The sequence below is a fragment of the Dromaius novaehollandiae genome, chromosome 14 (assembly GCF_036370855.1).
Source record: "Dromaius novaehollandiae isolate bDroNov1 chromosome 14, bDroNov1.hap1, whole genome shotgun sequence".
Classification (NCBI taxonomy): Eukaryota; Metazoa; Chordata; class Aves; order Casuariiformes; family Dromaiidae; genus Dromaius; species Dromaius novaehollandiae.
In genome coordinates, this window is record NC_088111.1 from 7,180,188 (window position 1) to 7,204,248 (window position 24,061).

General features: G+C 41.8%; 1 protein-coding gene across 8 annotated transcripts in view; it reads left to right on the forward strand.

The window, feature by feature from the left end:
- Positions 1 to 24,061, forward strand: part of PDGFA (platelet derived growth factor subunit A) — a 37,308-nt gene that overhangs the window by 2,231 nt on the left and 11,016 nt on the right. For 2 of the 8 annotated variants that reach the window (XR_010391591.1, XM_064520226.1), the window contains exons 3-5: positions 6,910 to 7,014; positions 9,186 to 9,373; positions 17,585 to 17,711. Coding sequence is in view for 3 of the 8 variants with exons in the window: in XM_064520226.1 (XP_064376296.1) it covers positions 6,910 to 7,014; positions 9,186 to 9,373; positions 17,585 to 17,711 (420 nt within the window). In the remaining 5 variants the exon portion in view is untranslated. Of the gene's footprint in view, positions 1 to 6,909; positions 7,015 to 9,185; positions 9,374 to 17,584; positions 17,712 to 19,342; positions 19,426 to 20,409; positions 20,524 to 20,629; positions 23,827 to 24,061 lie in introns of those variants that run through there. The other 6 variants (XR_010391595.1, XR_010391594.1, XR_010391592.1 and 3 more) reach the window with 5 other exon arrangements.

The following is a 24,061-nucleotide window of genomic DNA, read 5'->3' on the forward strand; positions in this document are numbered from 1 at the left end:
TACCCTCAAAAACACACTTTTCCCAAAAGAAAATAGCGCAGGGTTATTTTCTGCATCATTAGGCATGCAAATGGGTGTAGTGAGAACGTGCAGTTCAGACAGATCGTTGCAGCAGTAAATCAGATCCCGGAGCACCGTGTAGCTGGGTTTCTTATCGTTTGGTTTCACTTGATGCACTTTGTTCCTGGTGATTTCTTCTCTCAGTCGAGAGAGAATAAACCCGGCACCTTTGATGTGCCCAGGGGAAAGCTGCATCTTTCTGAAGAACAAACATGGAGAAAAATGAATGAGTTCTTGCTTGCGTTGGTACCGGGCCATCTCTTTTTAAACCATATGCTGTGTATTTTTGTAAAGTCTGTGCCAGGTTCAGTCACCTTCATTCAGTGTTGCAGGATCCTTCTAGAGTTTAACTCGCTGATTTTTGTGTAGTGCTGTATTAAGGAGCAGTAATGCACTAGGAACATGCTTCACAGCCATAGCTTTCAATTTTCATGTGATTAGGGAGTAAACAGTTTCCCACTACACTGGAAATGGGAATATTTCTCTCTTGCACAACGCTTTACCATAGAGGCTAATTGCTAATTACCAGATTTGTTGGCATTGGTTTAATGTTTTTGGAGAGCAGTACTTCATCATTATTGCAATTAAAGAAGCTTTCACAACAGCGAAGGGGTATGCAATACATATTTCCCCACTCAAGACTGTTTTGGACCAGACAAGTGCACCACTGCTAAAATCTTTTTCCCAGTGAACTCAGGGAAAGGCTGTTGTTATAGGAGGGCTGGACCTGAGAGCTAGGGTTTTAAAGCAGTGCATGTTTCTTCTGCCTTTCGGGCAGTATTCTGTAGCTACCAGAATATATTATTTTTCAAATCCTCCAGTGTAACGAGCACATGCTTCATTTTTCAATGCCACTTGCAAGGAGAGCCAAAGTTTGCATGGCTCCATTGCAAGAGAATCAAGCCGACAAGTGGAGCAGCGGTGGGAACCGAATAAATTAGTGGATGTAGCAGATCAGAGACATTTGTTTCAGAAAGGGATTATTTACCTCATGGCAAATGCTAACCAGAGGATGCACGACCAGACATCGAAGAGGTCAGCCACAAGTTTACCGTTTCATTTTGCTCTTCTCGTGCAACTCATCAGTTTAGAACCCATTAGAGAAACAAGACATATAAATATTTTACTATTTCAACATGAAATAGTAATGCTTTAAGACACAGACTCAAAACAATATTAAAAAGTAAAAACAAAATAGTCTGCCTTTCACCCTGTTCCTGCTTGTGAGTGCTGCTTCTCCAGGCCTGCTACGCCTTGTTTGAGCTATGCGGGCCAGATTGGATCCTTAGAGAGCGACTGGGCTTTGCTACCCAGATTTATGTTTTCTGGGCACAGTCCTGCAGTCTTTACTGTCATGAGTAATTTCTACGAAGGGCTTATCAGTGTGACTAATCGAACATTAAAATAACCATGTTTTCTTTAGTAAACACGATTGGGCCTGTTTTCTGTATTTAATGTTAGCTCAGATTAACAAATCAAATGTTTTGCAGTTACCACTGGCAAGATGGTGTTTCTGAAATGTATTTTCTTACAGTTGTAATTGCATTTAGAAAAGGGTTAGTTTGGTGAGGGCTCGTACAGTAGATACATTTCTGTTTTGTAGCATATACTGATCTAAACTGAGGATCGGAGTAAAAACACTCCAGTGATAATTTTCCCTCTCGTTTTCGTGCATGATGTTGCCAGTCCTTTTGCATGTGAGTAGCCCTGTTTCAACTCAGTGGGTGGACCCAAGAATTAAGAATGATCTTGTAGGGGAAGAGTTTGCAGGATCAGGCATGCATGCAGAAAATGCCTGATATTCTCAAGTAACAAGGCAGAATCTGTGGAAAATGAAGGAAGAACAGTCAGTTTCTATCCTGCAATGCAAAGTATATATTTTTAATTGGAAAAGTAAGTTCTGTAAGTCAGAGTGGGCAGGTTTTTCTTGTATTCTGACAGATTTGGTCGCTATATTGTAGCACAGAGATGACTGATAACCCCCTTCATAAAATTAGAAACCACACCCCCAGACCATCTGGCATATTACTTAAAGAAAAACACTACCCAACATGGAGCTTATCATTGTTTTCAATAAAGAAAATCCAGGCCAATTTGTCAGAGCCCAGTGCTGCATGTCCGATTCGTGGTGAAGGCAACATGAAAATTCTCTGTTTAGATGAGAAACAGGGTCTCATGTTAAATGTGCTGCGATTGGAAACCACAGGCAGCAATGGAGTTTTGTTGGCATGACGGGGAGCTGAATCTGACCCTATTTAAAAGCGAAAGCATGCATGGTCCCAGGAAGTAGGCAGCTGTAGCGTGCAGATTACACAGTTTTACTACTAACAGCCTAAATCACCGAAACGGGGGCATTTCCTTTATTCCGCCTGTGAGGTTCTCCCTGGCTTAGCAGCGTGGTTTTTCTCCTCGCGCTTCACCTCTCCCATCTGTCCTGTGGGAGGTAGAGTTCATTTCATCACCTATTATGTTTGCCTCCCGCTGGGAACAGACTTTCCCCTGGTCGTCTCCCTGCGTGGGGAAGTGCAGGGCTGAGTATGCTTCATTGCATGGTTTAAGGGCATCAACCACAGGGTCACCTTAGGCCATGTGAATTTAATAGCCTGTGATTAAGAACTAGCAGGGCAGCTTTTGTTAAGTGGAGATGCGTTCTAAATTAACAGTATACCTTTATGGAAAGTGTTAGATCATTGCATCCAAGAGCTCAATCCATTGGAAAAATCTGCTGTTGACTTAAGCGTTTTTTTTTTGGTGTGGGGCTCAAATCAAAGACGTGATGATGCAGTGTGTTAACCTCTTCTGTACTCTTGAAACTTTATGAGAGACGGGCATCTACAATGTGTCTTGCGTTTCCCCAAGACATATATAGAGAATACTCCTTCTTTACAGTTGGTTGATCATGTCTAGGTAAAGGGAAAAAAAACCTAAACAAAACAGGATCTTGCAGGCTGCTACTTATATTTCCTTTAATAGATCAAAGTTGAGAACTTAATGACATCTATCGCTGCATTTGGATGTCAGAAGGGCATATTTTGCATCAGCCAGAAAGAAGATCAAACAAACAGATTGACGTTGCCTTGGGCTTTCTGGCTCTAGGTCCGATCTGTAAGAAAGACCATTTCAGTTTATTGTACCTTACACTGAATTCCTGAAAAAAGAGATAATGAGAATTTCCTAAGCTGCTGCTGTTGGTACTGGAAGTTTTGGACCTATACTTTTTGGATGTATATCAAAGTGACATGTAGAAGGGTGTGTACTAAAATTGCATATGTTTAGGATTGTACCTCACGCATAAGAGTTGTTTGGGAAGGAGATGGCAATGTGGAAATACAAAACGATAAATATAAAATAACAGTAGTCTTAGGATGCTTTCCACATGCTTATTTAGGAGAACAGTAATCACATTGGCAGAATGTCACAGGAACTGTGTGATTTATATATTAGCTACTCCATGACCTAGTGGAAAAATGCCAATCTGACAAAAAAGAACAATTTCAGCTACATTAATGGATTGACCAAGGCTAATTGCGAGAGTTTTTCTACCCATCATTGAAATGTTGTCAGTAGAGAAGAGATTACAGAGAAATTTCTTGATCAGTTGCCATGAAAGCATTTTTTTATTATTAAAATGTTAAAAGAGAGCTGCATTAATCTGGCTCAGTGCAGCATCCTCCATCTTCACTTAGTGACAAGCAATGTTCAATTTCTAAACTAAGAACCACCCGTTTCTAAGCTTTCTGCTTCAAGCCTCTTTTTGTAAGGTGCTAAGCACCCATAAACTCCCGTTTTTCCTCATCCTGCAACCTCGTGCTCATCATCAGTATATTGAGGAAATTGGTGCAAATTCTGACATGATTCGTTGGGGAATACTGTTGCTAGAAGATAAGTCAGGTGTCAGGCTTCTCTAAAGTCAGACTAGAGAGAGCAAGTTGTAATTATTGTAGCATCATTGTTTGCACTAATTAAAAAAAAAGTCTTCCGGCCACACATCCAGAGTGGAGTGTGGGTTTCAAAGCTGACTTTCTGATTTTGCAGCACTGCTTGGGCAAGACTCCTGTTGACTTCGAGATCCCTGAAGTGCAATGATTTTTCCAATGACTTCAGTTGGAAATGGAATTACTTCCAAATGCCTGTGGGGATCAAGGAGAGACCAAGTGCCCTCAGCATTATAGCAGTTGTCTGACAGCAACCACGTGCTCTGTAGTGCTGTTTATTAAAAAAAAAAAAAACAGTGCTTTGGCAACAGAAAAGTACAATTTGTGTTGCATAATGCATTGAGGTTTCACTGGAACTTGTTTTGCAGTCTGCTGTGCTAGCTGTGCAAATCTTTTTTTTTTAACCTAAGAAATCCCCATCTGCAACAGGACATGAACCTATGAAATAATATACATGCCTAAGATATGTAGCGAGACAGCAAAATACAGTATGAGCCAGAGGCCTTCTTCACCTTAGAAATTGTCTTATAAGCAACACATGCTCCTCGACATGTCACTTTGCTTTATAAACATGATGATAGAATATGGCTAATTGCGGCTAAGTTGAGCAGTTATATATAAGCACATGGCTTAACATATTGGTTAGCTGATCATACTATTCCTTTGGTCTTACCAGTTTCTTTAAACAAGACAGCATGGAATCAGTCATGTTAAAAGGGAGCTGTGCCAGTGTGTTGAATACGGGATTAGAACCTGTGGCTCAGGCCTGCCGTACAGCTGGCATCATTGGCGGTTTCTCTTTTCAGCAAGATGGCTGTGCCCACCAAGCAGCTAGGATTAAAGGCATCAGTTTTACATTTAATCTTCTTTTTTAACACTGTTTGCATGCAGACGGAGATGCTTCTTGCTCTGAGCCTAGCTTGGGTCTTACACGGAGCAAAACTCATGCTGCTTTCTTTTGAGCATCACTTCATTGCCTCAAAATGAGGGAGGGGTTGCAACAACTGGAGCTTGCCAAAAGGGAGGTTGGTATTGGGTGGCTGAGCATTAGGAAGCGGAAGAGGACAGAAAGAACATCAGAACGGATCCTCATTTTGCATGACACCATTCAGGGTCAGGTGGATGGCCTGGTGCCATCGGAAGGGGATGCAGAAGGCCTGGCTCTGGACCCCAGCTCAGTTGGAAACTTCTTGCAGGATCACAGGCAAGCCGTCTTTTATTTACCCCACTGATCAGTTTTCTGGAGCTAGGGGTACAATAAAAGCAGAAATAAAATCCATTAGTCATTGCTGTGTTCAAACATTACAGGATTGGGGACTGCAAATAAGGCCCATAGTCAGCTAACCAGTTAGGCTCCAAATTTCCCATGAAAATCAGTGGGAAATAAGCATTCTACATAGGCAGTAGGAGCCCACTTATCGGGGTGAGTTGAGACCCTAGATTTCACACTCACTTATTTCAGACACGAATGTGTTCTACTGATGAGCAGCAGAGGCAGGATGGACCAGTGGGTGTGCCTGGCGCTGTCTCTTGGATCTCCCGTTTCATCTTCTCCTAACTACCTGTGATAACATTTTCCAAAGAGCAGAGATACACCTTAAGGCACAGAGCTCTTTCTGAGGTGCTGAAGATAGCATTGTCCTTATACCTTACCAGGCTCTGGAGGTTATTTCACCAGTTGCATGCTCTTTTGGGCAGGTTTTCTTGGAGCGAGGAGGGAAGGAGGTGGTTTGTTTGCAGAGCAATCCCATATAATTTGTGTTACTAACAAAGCTGAGCATAACAGTTCCAGAGTCACTTGGGCATATTCTGAACTGCGCATATGGGAAGCAGGGAGAATGACGGGGTTAAAAGCGGTGTGATAGAGGACTATGGGATGTTGGTAGCATGTGGACAGGGTAATTGATTATTGTGTAATAATCATTTACATTTTTTAGTGTATATCACAGCTTTCTCTGGAGCCAGCAGTGAAACCTTGAAAGCCTCCAGTGATGTTACAGAGGGGACTCCAAGCAGCAGAGTACTAAAAATCAGAGTTTAGCTGTGCTGGAATCTATTTGCGGTGCCCAGTTTGCTGCTGTCTTCCTGCTCCCATTTGCAGATTGTGCTGTTGCTTTCAGAACCCCACTGCAGGGGACACGACCTGGACTGCTTCACTTAACAAAACCAAATAGTTGGAGCAGTTATTTTGTTGTTTTCTATGATAAATGAAATGCCAAGTTTTCCATCTTTGCTTTTTCTCATGGCCCTTTAACCCATGTGGTAGGCTTATTTAGGGAACAAGACAAGCCTGGATGCGGTCCCAGAGTTTGCAGTAGCTTCAGATGCCCCTCCAAAGGTTAGGATACTTCACAGGGGATTTGTTCTGCAACAGAGAGGCTAAAAGGAAAGCCATACTAGTTACTTTTCGCTTTTGATTCTGTCCTAGTATTGTCCTTAAAAGCAGGCAAGAGAAAATTTACAGAAGCAGTCTTGTTGCTGTTGGGTGTGTAAAACTGTATTTTGTACTGTAGTATCATGCCAGAACTTTGAGAAACTTCTTATAAGAAACATTTTAAGTGATATATTGTTGTTCTTATTTCTATACCTTTCCAGTTAGAAAGGTTTTATTATGCCTTTCACGTGAAAATGTAGCTGTCTTACTGTAGATATGGTTGTGTATCACAGCGTAGGCACTGTTTCTGGGGGCTTTCGGTGAAACGGATATTAGAGTTAAATTGTGCATGCTTATACATGACATTAAATGTTAATGTCTTCTCTGCCTTACGCCCTTGCAATTGCACTGACAGGGGTTACATTAAACTAATTACAGCAGAATTTGGTCTCGTGCATATGAACAACACATTTACATGTACGGAACAGCACTGAAGTGACAGTCATGCTTAGAGATTTAATACTTTGTTTCCTGTTTTAGGGTATGATGATGTTTCGGAAACAAACTTGAGATCTTACAGTGTTCATTCTGCTAAACATGTGCAAGAGAATCGTCCTGTGCCCATTCGCAGAAAAAGAAGCATTGGTAAGAAACAAGCTATTTGTACATAGAGAGTAAAAACAGAGGGGGTGTTTTTGGTCAGCCAAGCAGGACATTTCACTGGAAAAATGTGACATGCACAAAGGAAAAAGGCCATTTCTAGTTTCTGCCTTTTCGTGTGCACATAATGAGCCGTTGCCTGAGAAGCTGTCTTCTGGAGGATGTCCATAGGAGACAGACAAGCGCAAATTCTTTACATTCAGTTTCTTGTTGCAGCATGTTAGAAAGTTAGACCTTGGTTAGAAAATGCTGTGATATTCAATGTATAATTCATAGTGTGGGAAACAACTACAGCAGTGTGCTTTAAAAAACATCAACAGTTGGTAGAGTTTTCAGTACAGAAGCTGTACAAAAGGAAACAGCTTGACTCTTTATTTAAAAGAAAAAAAAAAACGGTTTATCCAAAAAATTAAAAGCAATTGACGGAAGTGCTGGGGCATTGATTTCCATCTTTAATAGGGCACCAGGCATGTTTACAAGGGATTTTTTTTCTTAAAAAAACACTGATGATGATGATCCAACAAAGCCCAAATATAAAATTAAAGAGATGTTAATGAATTTTAGAACAGGATTTATATGCAGTGCTTGTTCATCTGATTAGATCTGACCCTTTTACCATTCCACTTGTCTGCAGAAAATAGCCATATTCTCACCTGCTATAGGTAGTTCAGAGTCGTTGTATTTTAACTTTAAGCTATGATTGTATGAAGTATATAGCACAGCGTGCTGTCAACATGGATTTGCAGTGCGAGTTGGCAAGTGCACGCGTCGCACTGAATGCCTCTAGAGAACAGCGGTTCTGAAAGAGTCTGCTGCACTTGGCACCTTACTCCGCAAGGTGTTGAATGCCTCCCCGTAAAAGTCAGTGGGAACAGGATATGCTCGATAACTTGTAGGAGCTGTCAACTAACTTGCAGTATTGGATCCTTTAATTTTCTTGAGTTCATGGTGTTGAGGATTGAAAAGAAGAATTTCTACTCTGTTTAGCCCACCAAAGTGTCTCTCTTCCAAAGCCAAGCCTAGATTTTCATATTATAGGTTCAGGCCAGGCCTGAATTTCTTACACGTCAGAAGTTGCTGAAGAAGTGCAGGCAGTGCCCAAGTTCTCTGCCCCATCTACCCCAAAGCTATCACTGCTCCCACTGAAAGGCAAAAAATCCAAGGTGCCTTCAGAGACCTTATTGAACAAGTTGTCCCTGTTATTGCTGTTATTTTCTGGACTGTTTTCCCCTTGAATTAACCAGCTTTACTTCTTGGGCAGTCCCTCGGTTGAAAAAGATAAATGGTCGGATTTTTCATGGCAGCATCATGCACTGCAGCAGCACACAGCTATTCTTTTTGATCATCATGTGGCTGGAACGGTTGTCTACAAGCTCACCTTACCTGAGCCCAGCAGATTATTGGTTTAACTAAAAGTTACATTGCAAGCTCTTTGGTCATGCTACTCTTGTGATTTTGCCTCATTCAAAAAATAACAAATCAAATAAAACCCAACGTGTACAAAGGTTCGATAATTTCACTGAGAAAGAATAGCAGTTGCCATTTGGGATGGTGCATGGAGCCAGCTCCCTGATACAGGGATGTTAAGGTTGTGGAAGTGGAAACCCAGAACTCAGAAATTTCAAGCTGGCGCAGGTGGTTTCCCAGCTCAGCCAATTTGGGTGTGAGATAAATATTCTCAGTGCAACTTCTGTGGTGGTATTTGCAATGTGTTGCACATTTGTGTGACAGTATATATATGCAATGATAGCCCCAATATTGTAAAATAACAGCTGCTGTTGAGCAGTGGCTATGAATCCGTATTGGAGGATCATCTAATTTGGAGAAGCCTCTGGCTTGCTGTCAACTCTAAAGAGCCAGCACTGTCTTATCTGATGGTGTGTGCTCCGAGCTATGTTGGGACTCAGACCATTATAAACTCTCATTTTAGGGCAGGGCCTTTTGGAGTGACTCAGGCTCCTCTCTGGGGTAGCACAGAGTTTAATGGCAGGCAGACAGTACTCAGCACTGACTTATGAGTAAGCAACGGGAGCTGAGAACACTGTCTCAAAACCCCAGCTAAAGGTGCCAGTCATAAATTGGTGGTGTAAAGTATCTGGGTGCTCTGAGGTGAGAGCAGCTGTTCACCTGGAAGTGTGAATTTCTTCTGCTTGCAGAGGAAGCCATCCCGGCTGTCTGCAAAACACGGACGGTTATATATGAGATACCTCGGAGTCAGATTGATCCCACCTCTGCCAACTTCCTGATATGGCCACCCTGCGTGGAGGTGAAACGTTGCACAGGCTGTTGCAACACCAGCAGTGTGAAATGCCAGCCATCACGGATACATCACAGAAGTGTCAAGGTGAGCAAATAGTGACTGTGGGACCCTAAGAGGCTTCTCTTAAGTATAAGAGCTTCAGGTATTCTTGTGGCTGTCCTGTGTTACCTGATCTTTATTATCCATCCTCATAGCAAGTGGATTAGATACAATGCTCCTCTCCATTGTGAGGGAGCAGATGGCCTTTTCAAATTGCATGATTATTGGAAACTGTTTGGTTTGTATTTGATTCTCACAGGATTCCCTTTAGGTTTTCTTCTTCTGTAATGAAAATAAAGTTGATTCTGTGTTTCCCATGATCTTGCACAGAACAGATCTTGAAGTTGAGGAGATAAAATGACTCAAGGGGCATTGGACTAAAAAAACTCACAAATCACAGTATGGAATGCTGTTTTCTTAATCAAATATTATGCAGCCTAAATTGGGCTTTTATATTTGACAACATAACACTTTTGATCTGAAAAAATGTGCTTCAAATTATCTTACCCCAGGGATAGAAGACTCAACAGCTTCATGCTGTATTTAATCATTAGACAAAATCCATTTCTCCTTGTTGCAATTTTCCACTAAATATTATGTGAAATATTTCTTATGTTCGTTGGGCTTCACTGTGTTCTAATTTTTATCAATGTTTAAACAAGTAATGTTGATTTACATCTGCATGCAGGAGATTAGACTTACACTAACCATTTAAATTGTTAAACCTGTGGATTCATGTTCCTTTGAGTATTTTAAGAGCAGAATTTATTTAAAAAAATAACATTCTTGAACATTAAATTGCCCAGCACAACACACTGATCACTCTACTTGCAAGGGATTTCTTATTAAGAAAGGTGCTGTTAACCTGTGTAGCACTGTACCTTCTAAACATGAAGTGTGACATCTAAACCAGTTCATTGTTTCTCATGCACACAGGGACACATTTGAGCAGGACTTCTTTGTCTTTTTCCTTTTCTGAATGTCTGAAAAGCATTTTCACACTCAAATAGGCTGGAGAAACATCTGAACACATTTCCTCAGTCTTTCCAAAAATAATTATCCTTTACATCCACTTGCCACCATTTCTTTGGTACACTTTGCAGAAACAACTAAAAATGAGGAAAAAATTGGGATCAGTTTAATTAACTGAGGGCTGATAACAAACTGGGGAAGTTGACGCATTACAGCTGTAAGCTGTAAGCGCCTAAGAATAGGAGCTTAACAGGAAAGTGCCTCCTGAACCAGAATTATAATATCTAGTGCTGTTACCTGTGGGTTTGATACCGCTCCCAGTTACTCTGTATAGTAACTAATACATACAAAGCAGATGGAGATGCCCAGCAAAGAGTTATCCTGTGTATTGTGAACTTGCTTTCTGGGATTGTGTACCGCAGAGCGGCTCTGTGCTTGTTACCTTACCCTGCAGTGACAGGGGAGAGAGAAGAAGAGAGAGGCTTGGCTGTGGCAGTCCTCTGCTGCCAGGGCACCCCACGCGTACCCTAAAAGCCTAGTTGCAAACTCAGCTACTGGCAGCAGCTTTGAAGGACATCGTTACTGGGGCTGCTTCCCCAGCCCACTGCTGTGCTGAAATCTCAGTTTCTCATTCAGTCTGCTGATACAGTTTTAGCACTTTTAGATTTGTATTCATTTTAATAGGGCGCAAGCTAAAAGTAGGCTCAGCTGAGCAGCTGCTTTTTGTGGCTGTGTAAATATATTGCCACCAGCAATATCAGTACACGTCAGCCAGCTTTGGAGGACTTTTTTTTTTTTTCCAAGCTCCAAGACTGCTCCAAAGAGTCATTAAGTAGAAGGGAAAAAAAGGACAAGAGGTCAAGCAGGAACAGGATGTTCATTGTAAAGGTTGTAGGCTGACCCCACTGTCACACCAGAAGTCTCTGAACAGAATCCATATTTATGCCCTCCAGAGTCAGATCCTCTTGTAACTTTGATATAATTGATTGTTTTATGAGCCTTTTGCCAATCCTACGTTCAGAGCTGAATGTCTGTTCATGCCATTAACTAGCTGGCCCAGAGCGAGGGTCGCTGGAAAGGTAGGGGGAGCAGTTTTGGAGAGCTTTCTGGGTTGTTCCTGCAATGCGGTTGGAAAGCCGTCTTGTGTTTTCCCCGATGTCAGACTGCATAAAAGCCTTCTTTTGATTCAACATTGAAAAGGCTTTCCCCACTTCCTCTTCATTGACAAGGTAGTGAGATCATAGCTGGCCCATTCACACTAGAAAAAAATGTTCACCCAGAAAGGTCAGCAAGTGGGTTTGCATCATCTAACAGGCTAAGGCAAAGGATGTTTTCTTTGTCTTACTGAGGGCCATTGTGGTCAAGGTTAAGAGAGACAGCCGTTCCAGTGTGGTGGGAGCAGTGAAGGTGCTTTATTGGGGCATTCCTTTCTTAGGGACCTGGTTCAAAGGCATCCTTGGGGGATGTCCTTACTTGCCTTCACTGAGCCTTGGTCAGGTGCTGGTGTACCATAAATGGGCTTGTGCAACTGTAGCTGTAGGGGGGGCCCATCCCAGTGGTGCTGGTGACACAGCTCCCCTAAAATGGGACTTCTGAGGTTCCCTTTCATGGGGTAGATTGGTAAAACGTAGGTTCCCCTGCACTATAGCACTGTGAGCCCATGAGCCCTGTCTCCTGGTCCTAAAGAAATCTGTATTCAGCAAGCTGTGCCTGTACAGCATTAAAAAATTTGAGTGAAATAAATCAGCTGGTTGGGAATTGCTCTTTGATAGGAAGGAAAGTATTGCATTTCTCTCCTTGTGACAGAGAAACAGTGACATGAATTGGTGAGTAGGAGTGTTGGTTTCACTTACAGATACATTTCCTCTTCTCTCTGCAAAAACATTTCAGTAACATTCATAGCTTTGGTTGCTTCTACACAGTGAGACCAAGTATTTATCTTTACCAAGTGCTAGACCATTCATTTGTTTGGGGGGGATTCTGACCCGAGTCTTTCCAAGAGATTTCTCATAATGTTGAACAGAATGTTCTGTGCGTTTTTGATCAAGGCAGCAGAAAATGTTTAATATTATGGAGCGAATCATATCTGTACGTTTTTGAATAGCCAAGCCGTGTGTTATGGTTGTTGGCAGCAACATTCATTTCCGAACTAAGAAGAAAGAGCTAAATCATTCTATCTACCTCTATTCTACCTTCTGCTTGGCCTTGGGCCATAGCCGTACCAGTTTTTACCATTTCCGAATAGTCTATGTTGAGCTGATTTGGGGCTATTTAACATAGGATATTCCTACAGTAAGTAAATAGGAGGGAAATACTGAGAGAAAATGAGCTGGAAAGGAAGAAAAAGATTTAAAAGGTACTCCTCAGCAATCATTTGAGAATCGTAAAGTGGCAGATTTAGAAGAGAGAAGGGCAAAAACGGAGGAAGTCAGAATGAGTTGGCAGAGCTACAGAGCATCTGAGGAGGTTGAGACCTCGTAGGAGAAATTGCATGTGCAGGTAAAATGGCTGTATGTAATGTCTACAGTCTTAAGAACATTTTTCCTCAGTGGCTTCAGTACTATCATTAGAATAAACAGCACTTTGCTTTTTAGCTACGATTTAGTTGAAGGGTACTGCCTGCACGCAGTCAGACCTCCTGGGCAGGACCAGCTGGTAGATATGAAAGGTGAATTTAAGAATAGGGGAGATGGGGGAAACCCTGAGCCAGGTGGAGCCAAGAAGAGCTCAAGCCCAAGAGCGGCGCCCTGGGAGGGCCAGGGTGGGAGTCTGTGCCGGGCCGCCATCACCCTTCGCACCTGGCCTTGCAGGGGGAGAGGCCTGGCGGCTCCCCCTCAGGGAGGAGGAGGCAGAGACACCCCTGTGAGCCATTCCCACCCCGGAGGACAGCTGGGGGGCTGCAGCACCCTCCAGGCCCCCGGCCCCTGCAGCAACCATGCCCTTGGCCCCGCCGCCAAACAGCCTCCCCTCAGGCGGCTCCCGCCTCTTGCCTCCCTCCCCACCACTGTCCCAGCATGCCCTGCGGCAGCCTCCCGCCCTGCGCTGCCAGGACTGTGTTTCCAGGCGTGCCCCGCCGCCGCCGCCGGCTCTGACAGGGCCGTGTGGAGCCCCCGGCTCTGAGAGGGCCGCTGCCTCCACGGGGCTCTGGCAGGGCCGCACACAACCCCCGGCTCTGGCAGGGCTGGGTTCTGGCAGGACTGTCTGTCTCCCGGGGCAGTGACAGGGTTGCACACCACCCCTGGGCTCTGACAGGGCTGTGCACCATCCCTGAGGCAGTGACGGGGCTGTGCACAACTCCCGAGGCAGTGACAGGGCTGTGCACAACCCCTGGGCCCTGACAGGACTGTGCACAACCCCTGGGCTCTGACAGAGCTGCGCACAACCCCTGGGCTCTGACAGGGCTGTGCACAACCCCTGGGCCCTGACAGGACTGTGCACAACCCCTGGGCTCTGACAGAGCTGCGCACAACCCCTGGGCTCTGACAGGACTGTGCACAACCCCTGAGGCAGTGACAGGGCTGTGCACAACCCCTGGGGCCCTGACAGGGCTGTGCACAACCCCTGGGGCCCTGACAGGGCTGCGCACAACCCCTGAGGCAGTGACAGGGCTGCGCACAACCCCTGGGGCAGTGACAGGGCTGCGCACAACCCCTGGGCTCTGATAGAGCTGTGCCCAACCCCTGGGCTCTGACAGGGCTGTGCCCAACCCCTGGGGCAGTGACAGGGCTGTGCACAACCCCTGGGCCCTGACAGGACTGTGCACAACCCCTGGGCTCTGACAGAGCTGCGCACAACCCCTGGGCTCTGACAGGACTGTGCACAACCCCTGAGGCAGTGACAGGGCTGCGCACAACCCCTGGGGCCCTGACAGGGCTGTGCACAACCCCTGGGGCCCTGACAGGGCTGCGCACAACCCCTGAGGCAGTGACAGGGCTGCGCACAACCCCTGGGGCAGTGACAGGGCTGCGCACAACCCCTGGGCTCTGATAGAGCTGTGCCCAACCCCTGGGCTCTGACAGGGCTGTGCCCAACCCCTGGGGCAGTGACAGGGCTGCGCACAACCCCTGGGGCCCTGACAGGGCTGTGCACAACCCCTGGGGCCCTGACAGGGCTGTGCACAATCCCTGGGACCCTGACAGGGCTGCGCACAACCCCTGGGGCAGTGACAGGGCTGTGCCCAACCCCTGAGGTAGTGACAGGGCTGTGCACAACCCCCAGGGCAGTGACACTGCCATGCACAGTTTTTATAGAGTTCTGCAGTTTTGGAAGTATTTGGGGTTGTCACAGTTTTTAGTTTTGTTGCATTAGAGACAAGTAGAAGAAGCTGATGTTAACATGGGTAGCTTGTTTAGGTGTGATGACCTCAAAGCGTTTAGTAATATGCGTAACAGTAATTGTCCAAGATAAACACCAGGGAGAAAAATACAACAAAGAAGAAAAAAGATGCTGACACAAGGCCAAATTCCATGCTATTAGCATAGCTGTCCCTGTTTATAGCCATGAAGATCAGATGTGCAACCTGTATCATTTTAGATTAGCATAAATTATAGATCCTGTGAGGCAGCGGGTTCTAGGAGATGACATAAACACAACAATTGAACTGTATTGTGTGTTGCTTCAGTTTGACCATTTACAGCATCTTACAAAACGTCTTTCTTTTAACTTGTGTAGCCTGAAATAGAGCTGTGGAACTTATGTTGGATTATGTTTTAACTATAGTACAGTAAAAAGTAGATCTTTTAATTGGCTGCTAAAATTCATTATGATGCGGTTCTTCAAAGTATCATCTTCTTGTTTTTTTCTGTTATTTAGTAGCAAATAGCCACAGGAACTGCATATAACTTTCAATTTGAAAAACAAAGCAAAACAGGGATAGACTTTAAAAAGTTTGCTTACAGTTTATTTTTGTTGCATGTAATTTTCATTAAGGCTGGTTTATTCCAACAGTTGTAATAAGCATGGCAGATATCAAAGCTGTTTCATGATTGCTGGGTCTCTTTCTTTGTCTCTGGTGATGGAGGTGTCTTAATTACTGTTTGTTTTTGTAAATTTTAGGGATTAGTCATCCTTTGATGCTGGATGACTCAAAGGAACCATACATTTTCAAATCTTTGTGTTCAAAGGCTTGATGGAGTTGGGTTTTTAGATAGAAGATATTGAAACATATTGCTTTGACCTATAGTTAATCTTTCAGCAAAAACATTCTTACATGTCACGGCCAGCTCTTAATCTTTTTATATAGAGATCTTATACTTTTGGAAAACATCTTCAATGTGGACATTTTAGTTATTGCATCTTTCTCTGTACAACTTTTGTTTGCTGGGTAAATGCAAATAATCTTCAGATCCTGTTGGCAGAAGAGGCAGTAACTAAAATGTGGATTGGAAATCCTGGCTCCATGAAGGCCATGGCAGATCTCCCGTTGACTTTAATAAGGCCAGGATTTCACTCTAACTTCTGTTACTGTCATTCATGGGTCCCTGGTAGTTTGTGTCCAAGAGTCAAAAGAGAGTTTCTGGGAACAGGGAATGTGCTTTTTCACAGGGAATGTCATTTTTTCCAGCCACCATGCTCATTTTGTGAGACTGTTGTTTCACTTTTGGAAGGACCAGGGAACGTTGTTTTTGTAGTTTGAAGATGATTTGGAGCATTAAAAACCCCACCAAACACACCAGTATACCCTTACCAGGAGACTCTAGTGTAGCTGTGAATGCTTTGGTTGTTTGGTAGTAACCGGAGATTTTGTTGTTATACTGATTGGACTTCGTGGTTCTGTCATTTGGTTTCTTCGGAGGGAACCAGCCTCTCCTCTCCTTCCTCTCCTTCCTCTTTCTCATTTGTATACAGTAATCTATACCTGTATTGTGTGGTCTTCTTGTTTGCTGGGACAGACACATTGCAGCCCCCTTTTGTCAAATGGCAGATCATAATTAGTAGGGTTGAAAAGCCATGATTTCAAGAACAGCTCAAAGATCCCTTTTGGATGAGATGTTCTCTATCAGCATAAGGCCTGATTCATCTAGTATCACTTAGGTTTATCCTCAGCTTCCAACACAGAGGGGGTTTGGTCTGGGTAGGTCAGGTAACCCAGGGTAGGCTTGCCAGAGTGAATTATGCCAGTTAAAACATGTCATCTGTCTTCTTCTCCAGGGCTAGAAAATAATCTATACCAGCTAAACAAATGGTTACCACCTATTCATGCAGTGTTTAAACACAATTGTCAACTAGACATTGAACCTCTTACATGCTGTGTAGCACTCTTCTCCCTTATTATGCCATATGTCCTTGCACAACATGCCATACCCCTAACCATGGCCATCACGCCTATGACACAGGGCCTGACTGTGCCCAGCATCCCACGGCCCATCTCCCCTGGTGTCCCAGCACGGCAGTGTTCCTGCCCCCTACACCGTGCCTCCTCCCCAGCCTGCCAGTGCTGGGTCAGTCAGGTTGTCCTCATGTTCAGTGCCGCCCACCCCAACCTACTTCCCGTCTACATTGATTTCCTTCAGAAGCGAGACTGGCTTGTGGCCAGAGCTTCTCCAGCATGCTCCGTGCTTAAGGATGCCAGTGCTTTGGCACGAAGTGGAGCAGTGCCACTGGATAGATTGGAGAGCAGTAATGTACCTGCCAGCTATCCGCAATACTGCCAAAGGCTGGGTCCAGCCGGTGGGTGGTAGTTCCCTTGGCTGCAACATCAGTGCATGGGAGCTCCTGTAAACAAGCTGCAGGTCACTGCAAGAAGCTGGTAGGATTGAGAGTGCTGCTTTCTAAGCTGATTTTGAGATTCTGATTCTCTGAAGAGTGCGCGCTTTATGTTCAAAGGACTCTGAAAACACCAGTTTGTAAACTAAAAAATATATTACAAACCAACCCAACTTAACGCCTTCACTGTTAGCCTTCAGCTGAAGTAGGGTGGTCAACATGTGCAGAAAAGCATGCTAAAAGTGATGATCTACAGAACAAACACTGATCTGAATACATATATAAAAATTTATTCTGATATATGTGAAAACTGAGTTGCTTAAAACTTCAAACCCACATGAATGGAAAATTGTTTTATCTCTTCAGGGAAAAGAAGATTGTTTCAAACTGCTGAACTTGGATGAACAAATATTCTGTGCAATAAATAGTTACACGATGTGCAATTAAGATAAAGGGTGATTAGTATGCTAACGTTTTATATGGGTTTGGCTTCATTCAAAAATACAGGTATATATTTACCTGTGTTCAATCCTGAACTATGTTACTGTGTTTCAGTACATACCTCATCGTATTTTATAGGTGGCAAAAGTGGAATATGTTAGAAAAAAGCCAAAATTAAAAGAAGTTCTGGTGAGATTAGAAGAGCATATGGAATGCACCTGTACATCATCAAATACTAATTCAGATTATAGAGAAGAAGAAACTGGTATGTTTTCCTTTTATTTTTGTATTAATGCTTATTTCGTGTGGACCTGGTTTTTATATTAGTAAAGAATGTAAAGCAAACTTTGCTTCCAGTGAACTCAGTGGAAAAGCTCCCAGCTACTTCTCTGTGTGTTGAAGATGCAAAATTAAGGGAGGATTTGTGCTGGATAAAGAGTTTGGATTAAAAATTTAAATCGTATTAGTTCTCATTAGGTTAGCCTTTAAATAAAAGTAAACGCCCAATATTATTCAAGTCTTGCTTAACTAAGTTAAAGGTTGTCCTGTTACAGCGTATTGGTGGACTCTCTTGCCTAATTTCTTTGACTTTGTAGAGACAGGGTTAAGGCTGAGATTTACTTGACCTTGGGGAAAATAGCCTTGAAATGAATATAAAGCACTGAGGAATAACTTCTATATTCAGAAGTAAGGAGTTTTGAAACAACAGTGCCTGTTCCCTGTGTCTTCCTACTCATGTATAGGCCAGAATTTATTGTCAGTTGTCACATTAAACACATTTGCCTTATCAAGACAGCATTTAAATTACCACAGGAAAGGATTTATGGGGAAGAATACTTATTTTCAATGTGACTTTCATAAAACCACCTAAAATCTTTGGCTTGAATCTTCATCTTAGAGTGCAATCAATGCAGGACTTGAGAGAGATTCTGGAAAACCACTCCAGTAGAAAGGACTGCTCCCATTCTCTCAGTTTTGGCTGACGCAAACTCAAAAGCTTGTTTTCACCAATACCAGGCATTTAGGGATGCAGTAGATCCAGCCCCAGAATAAAAGTCAGTGTAGAGCAGGCGAATATAGGAGGAAGGCTGCCCGAAAGTGATAGGTTTCATAGGTGTCTGGGTAAGGAGGAATTTTTTATACGGTTTCCGTCTAGCATGGACACATAAATCTGGTCTAAGCAAATGTCAACTACAAGTGCTACATACAGAGCAGAAAAATTAGAATTTGTATCAAAGCAAAGTTAGGCCTCTGCTGTGATTCTTACCAGACATCAATTTATGATCCAAGCTGAGTGTTTTACCTCAAACTAGGATGAATTATGAGTAGACAAAAAACACATTAAAAGTGATACTTTTTGTGTGTATGGTTTGATATTCTTTCTATGTCTTGTATTTGGAAAAAAGTTTCATGAGCTCAATTTCAGTTTTTCAAGATGTCTTTAATGGCTAAAGACTAAGCAGTTAAGAATTTAAGTGGAAAACTTTTCTTTTTGGTGTGTGTGAAAAATGAGGTAGAAATGATTGTAATGAAAGAATACAATTTTCTGGGACTTAATTATTGATAGGAACAGCACTTGCACCAGCAAGTGGATGGTGAGCTGAAAATAGCTGAACTGTAGAGCTGAAAGCAAGTACTGAATACAGCATGGTAACAGTATTTATGGATGGGTCTTGGAAATGACGTATGCAATGCCAGCTTCGTTTATTATTTTTTTACTTTTGTATAATTACTTTGTAAACTGAATGTCAAATCAGAAGTTATAAAGTTATTACTTTAATGCAAAGGATAATGAGGTTTCTTTGAAATGTAAACGGTTTGAGTATTTATTACTTCAGTGTTCAACGAAATGCATTACCTTAGGGCTTTTCACCAGCCCTGCCCTTATGTTAACAGGAAGGCCTAGGGAATCAGGTAAAAAACGGAAACGAAAAAAGTTAAAACCAACATAAAACCTACTGGAACTATTTGATATTCAGGTAGGACCTATATGCTGAACACCCTAATAGCACAAGTAATGGAAAACTTAATCAAATATCATCACTTCAACTTAATCACTGTTCAAAATCTTGACACTTGCTACCTCAAGGCTGCAAAGAGATTAGATCTGATTGGCTTTGATAATTCTACCTGCTGGTATTTTTCCTTTAAGCTCCACATCACCATCAGCATCTTACATTCTTGAGCTACTGCCTTTTCTTGCTTTTTTTTGTCCTTTTTTTTGGAGGGCGCTAATACTTCAGCTTCTGAAATCTCAAGTTCCATTGCCTCTGCTTTTGTTTCATTATTATTGATTTCTGAGGTCAAAGCATCACATAATAATGCATGAATGAATTGCCAGATTACAAATCATTTTGTTCCCAGTCATTGGCTGTAAAACATTGAGTGTACATATGGTAAATATTATATGCATGACCATCAAACCCTTGTTTTGGCATGAACTGGAATTGATGTTACATGCACCTGAAGTGATCTGACGATCTGCCTACCAAACAAGGAAGATGCTCAGAGATACCATTTTTGTGTAGCAGGGCTTGTGTTATTTATACCAGAAAACTAAGATCTTTCTTTGCTTTGTTCAGTTGCAGTAAGATGATGATAGTCAGTCATCAAAATTAATGAGGTTTTCAGGGTAGTGAGAAACTAATACCCTCGTAATGCAAAAACGACTAAAATCCTTTGGCAATGAATTAGCAATGTATGATGATGGCGATACACCTTCCAAATCAAGTATGGAGTTTCCATTTCTTAATGACCTGAAATTATGTAAGCTACAACAGTTGCAGTTGATTCTAGTATTTGGAGTGGGAATGATTTGGATTTTGCAGTGTATGTACCTAACTCCTGGATGATGGTGAATTTAATTTCAAGCACCTGTTTTTGCGCATAAACTCCCAGTGGCAGTTTGCATTTATACTGGTGTATTTTTTCTAAAGAATGCTAAACTTGATATCCTGTTTCAGATTAACAGGTATTTATTGGGAGTAGTATGATAGAAGCAAAGATTTTGTAAAATTCAACTTTAAAAGTGAGCATGTAAACTCAATCAAAACAGCATTTAGAACTTCTTGTCCCAGGTTAGTGACTCTTCATGCAGAACAGTTTTTTTTAAAGTCATCTTCTTAGAGGATAGGACCTTTGATTCTAATCATAGAGTTATTGTATCTTTTTTCTCTCCTGCAGATGTAAGGTGAAAATAAGCTAGAAAAAAAACTTCTCTCTGGGACATGGATGTACATGGTTTGTTACATTCCTGAACCTACTATGTATGGTGCTTATTGACTGTATATTTTATTTGTTCTCCTATGTGAAAAAACTGGCTCAAAAGAACACTTAATGAGAACAAAGAGACAATGTACATTTGTTTAATGTGACATCAAAGCAAGTATTGTAGCACTCTGTGAAACAATAGGAAGCTTCCCTGTCCAAAAAAGAAAAAAAATGAAAGAGAAAAACTGAAAAGAAAAAAAAGACAGTTGAATGAATGGAGGATACCAAAAGTACTCAAAAACATGACAAAAATCTAAGTGAATAGTGGATTTCTGTCAGAGCAGTCAACGGTGCTTTACGTCAAGAAATGTGCCTGTGTTCTTGATGAAGATGGATGGACGCTGATGGACTTCAGGCACAAAAAAGCAGGAATGTATGAAATGATCAAATGCCACGCAAACACTGTAGAACAATACATCCTTGCTTGGTGGTGTTTTAAAAGTCTATACAAAAAAAACCTTCTGGGGAGCCTTAAGTGGATTTTTTTTTTTTTACACCATAAAGTGATTATTAAGTTTTCTTTTTACTCTTTGCCTAGCTTTTTATTATCTCTTGGACTACATTTGCCAATAACACATATAAAAGACTGGTATAACAATAGCAGAACACAAAACATTATGGTATTTCTCCTAGTGGGATGCAAACTAATGAGATGTATTAAAATAAAAATGGTATACCTATGCATAATTTTCTAGATGTTTCTTGGTTTATGTTCCCCAACCTCCCCCGTAATTTAAAGCATTACATAAAAAGAAAAAGAAAAAAAGAGAGATGTGCGTAAACAAATCATAGGATATCCATGCAAAAGTCCTTCTTTTTCCTTTAAGACTTATGCCAGTTGCCTACTAGTGATATTGTGTTAGCAATTGTCATTCTTATCAGTATACAGATACTTTTATTTCACATGTTGGAGCTGTGTGAAATGTACAAATTCTTGTATCTGCATTGTACAATGTCATGGTGGCATGGGAACTACCTTGCTGCAAATATTTGAACAAAACCTAAAATTCTTTATTTTTGGTAAAATGTTATGCTTTATGTGTATTCAACAGAAATATGTGTTTTTGTAAAGGTGAAGTTTGTATTTTTATCTAAAAATTAACAGTTTTATATACCTGAGAAAGCCTGCTATGTTTTCTTGAACCAAAAAAAAGTAAAAAAAAACATTTTGTGGTCATATTTTTGTAGTAGAATAGCCCAAATAACATCAAAATCTATTTTAACTATAGCAGGGCAGATAAAATACTCTGGCACCAGCTCCTGTATTTTCAAAGTGCCAAAGGATTAAATGTTCAGCTCCCCATGGATTGCAATGGGAGCCACATGGCTAAATCCTTGTCTGCTGCTTTGGAAATTTAGGGCTGTGCCAGATATGACATGGCTACTCACTTGGCCAAAATCACTGCCCCAGCCCAGTAGTCTGGATTATGTACCCTTTGTTTTGTTTGGAGTATCACATTGGATATGTAAAATGAACTACTGGATTCTTTTCTTTGTAAAACATCTACAAAGAGATGAAAGAGTTTTCTCTCCTTTGTTTGGAATGACAAAAAAGTTTGTCTTGAAGACAGTGTTTCCACTCAAATCAAAAATCTCTTCAAGTGTGAATGAACTGCAGATCCTTAAAACATAACAGAGAAGAGTGAGATTTTTTAACCTTTCCATTTCTTTAAATATAGTTCAATCATTCCCCTCCTGTTCCTGTAGCTATGTCCAATTTCAACCAAACGAAGCAATGTTAGCTAACAGGCATTATTGGCTTCAGATGCTAATGCAGAGATAGAGTTAGTCATCATTCTATTTTGTGATCATTTTCCCAGTGTATTCGTTGAGCACCAAAACTGGAAATACATTTAACTAAGATTGTCTGTGCTTGTTTTCCACTAAGTGTACTGTTCACAATGTTATGCACATGAATGTATGTGTCTGCGTTTAAAAAAGTGTATAAAATGTAATTTATATATTTATGTTTCAGTGGGATGCCAATAATGTTGCTCAGTTCTTTTTTTGTCTAAAAGATATCTAATGAAAAAAGTTCATATATCCATTAAAATCATGTAGATAAAAAACGTTATGTGACCCACTCAGACACTGTGCAGGTATGAAAGGATGTCAAAGTCACTTAAGTGGAATAATTTGCAAAAGAATTGTCGAGAGTCCTGTAGTTGCACTGGCGTAAGAAGGTTGCATTCAGATCTGTGGGCCAGATTTCCTGGAGTAACTCCATTGAATACAATGGAGCTCTGCTGATTTACACCACCAGTGAGTCTGGCCCTATATTTAATTCTTGAAAAAAAGCAAATGGAAAGGCATGTGTTTTATTGGTGCCAGCAAATAAATGTGTTATGCCAAATTCAGAAATCCATGAGAGAATGAAGACTGAATGGAGACTTTTCCAGTAATCATTTATTTGAGACTTGTAGTCTCTAGTTAATTTTGTTACCAGGAATGAAACGCACATGAGTCTTTGTTCTCAAGCACAGTGTTTATATGGCATGTAACAGAAAACACAAAAATCTCAGGGCTATATTCTCAGCTAGTATAAATTGGCAAATGTTTTTGACTTCATCTGCCCCTAAGCTAATTTACATCAGATGAGGATCCAGTCCACAGTTTTTAAAATATGAGGAGTAGTGTCATGACATGTGCGCCATTTACTGTAGTCCAGCTGAGATTTTATCCGCCAGCCTTTCCAACCTTACAGGCCATGGTAGTAATTTTTCTTTGAGATGGCAGATACGACCAGAAGGAACAGTTACATTAAAGGTTGTGGCACAAGAGAGAGTAATTCAAAGTTAAGTTGGACATTTCAAGGGCCATATCCTCAGCTGGTGTAAATCACCATCGCTCCATTGCCCGCAGTGGAGCTGTACCAGCTTACACCACTTGAGGGGCTGGTCCCTCATTCTTGCTCATCCCTTTCGCTACTTGGTCCTGCAGGGATCTCAGACTGTCGTGTACTGTTAATGTAATCCTGTGTTCTCTAATACTTAAGCACAATAAGTAAATATAAGAATGAGTGTCAGACTTAACTTTGAATGTCCAAGCTCTGAAATGGTTTGTTTCACCATTGTGGCTGTAAATTAAACAGTTCTCTGTGCATTTGTGAATGCTGTGTCCTATCTTCTTCCGCTGTCTACTGGAGGTGGACTCCCATCTGGACTTTTAACGTGCAGCATTTGGATTGTTACAGGAAAGGGTGTGAGCAATAGGAGCCTCAAGATATTTGTTTGACAACTCTGTTATTTGGGAAGTGGGGACTGCTGGGGGGCTTAATGAAGGAATTGAAGGCGATAGTTGCTGTAAGTCATATTTCCACTGAATCCTTTAACACTTTGTTGTTTT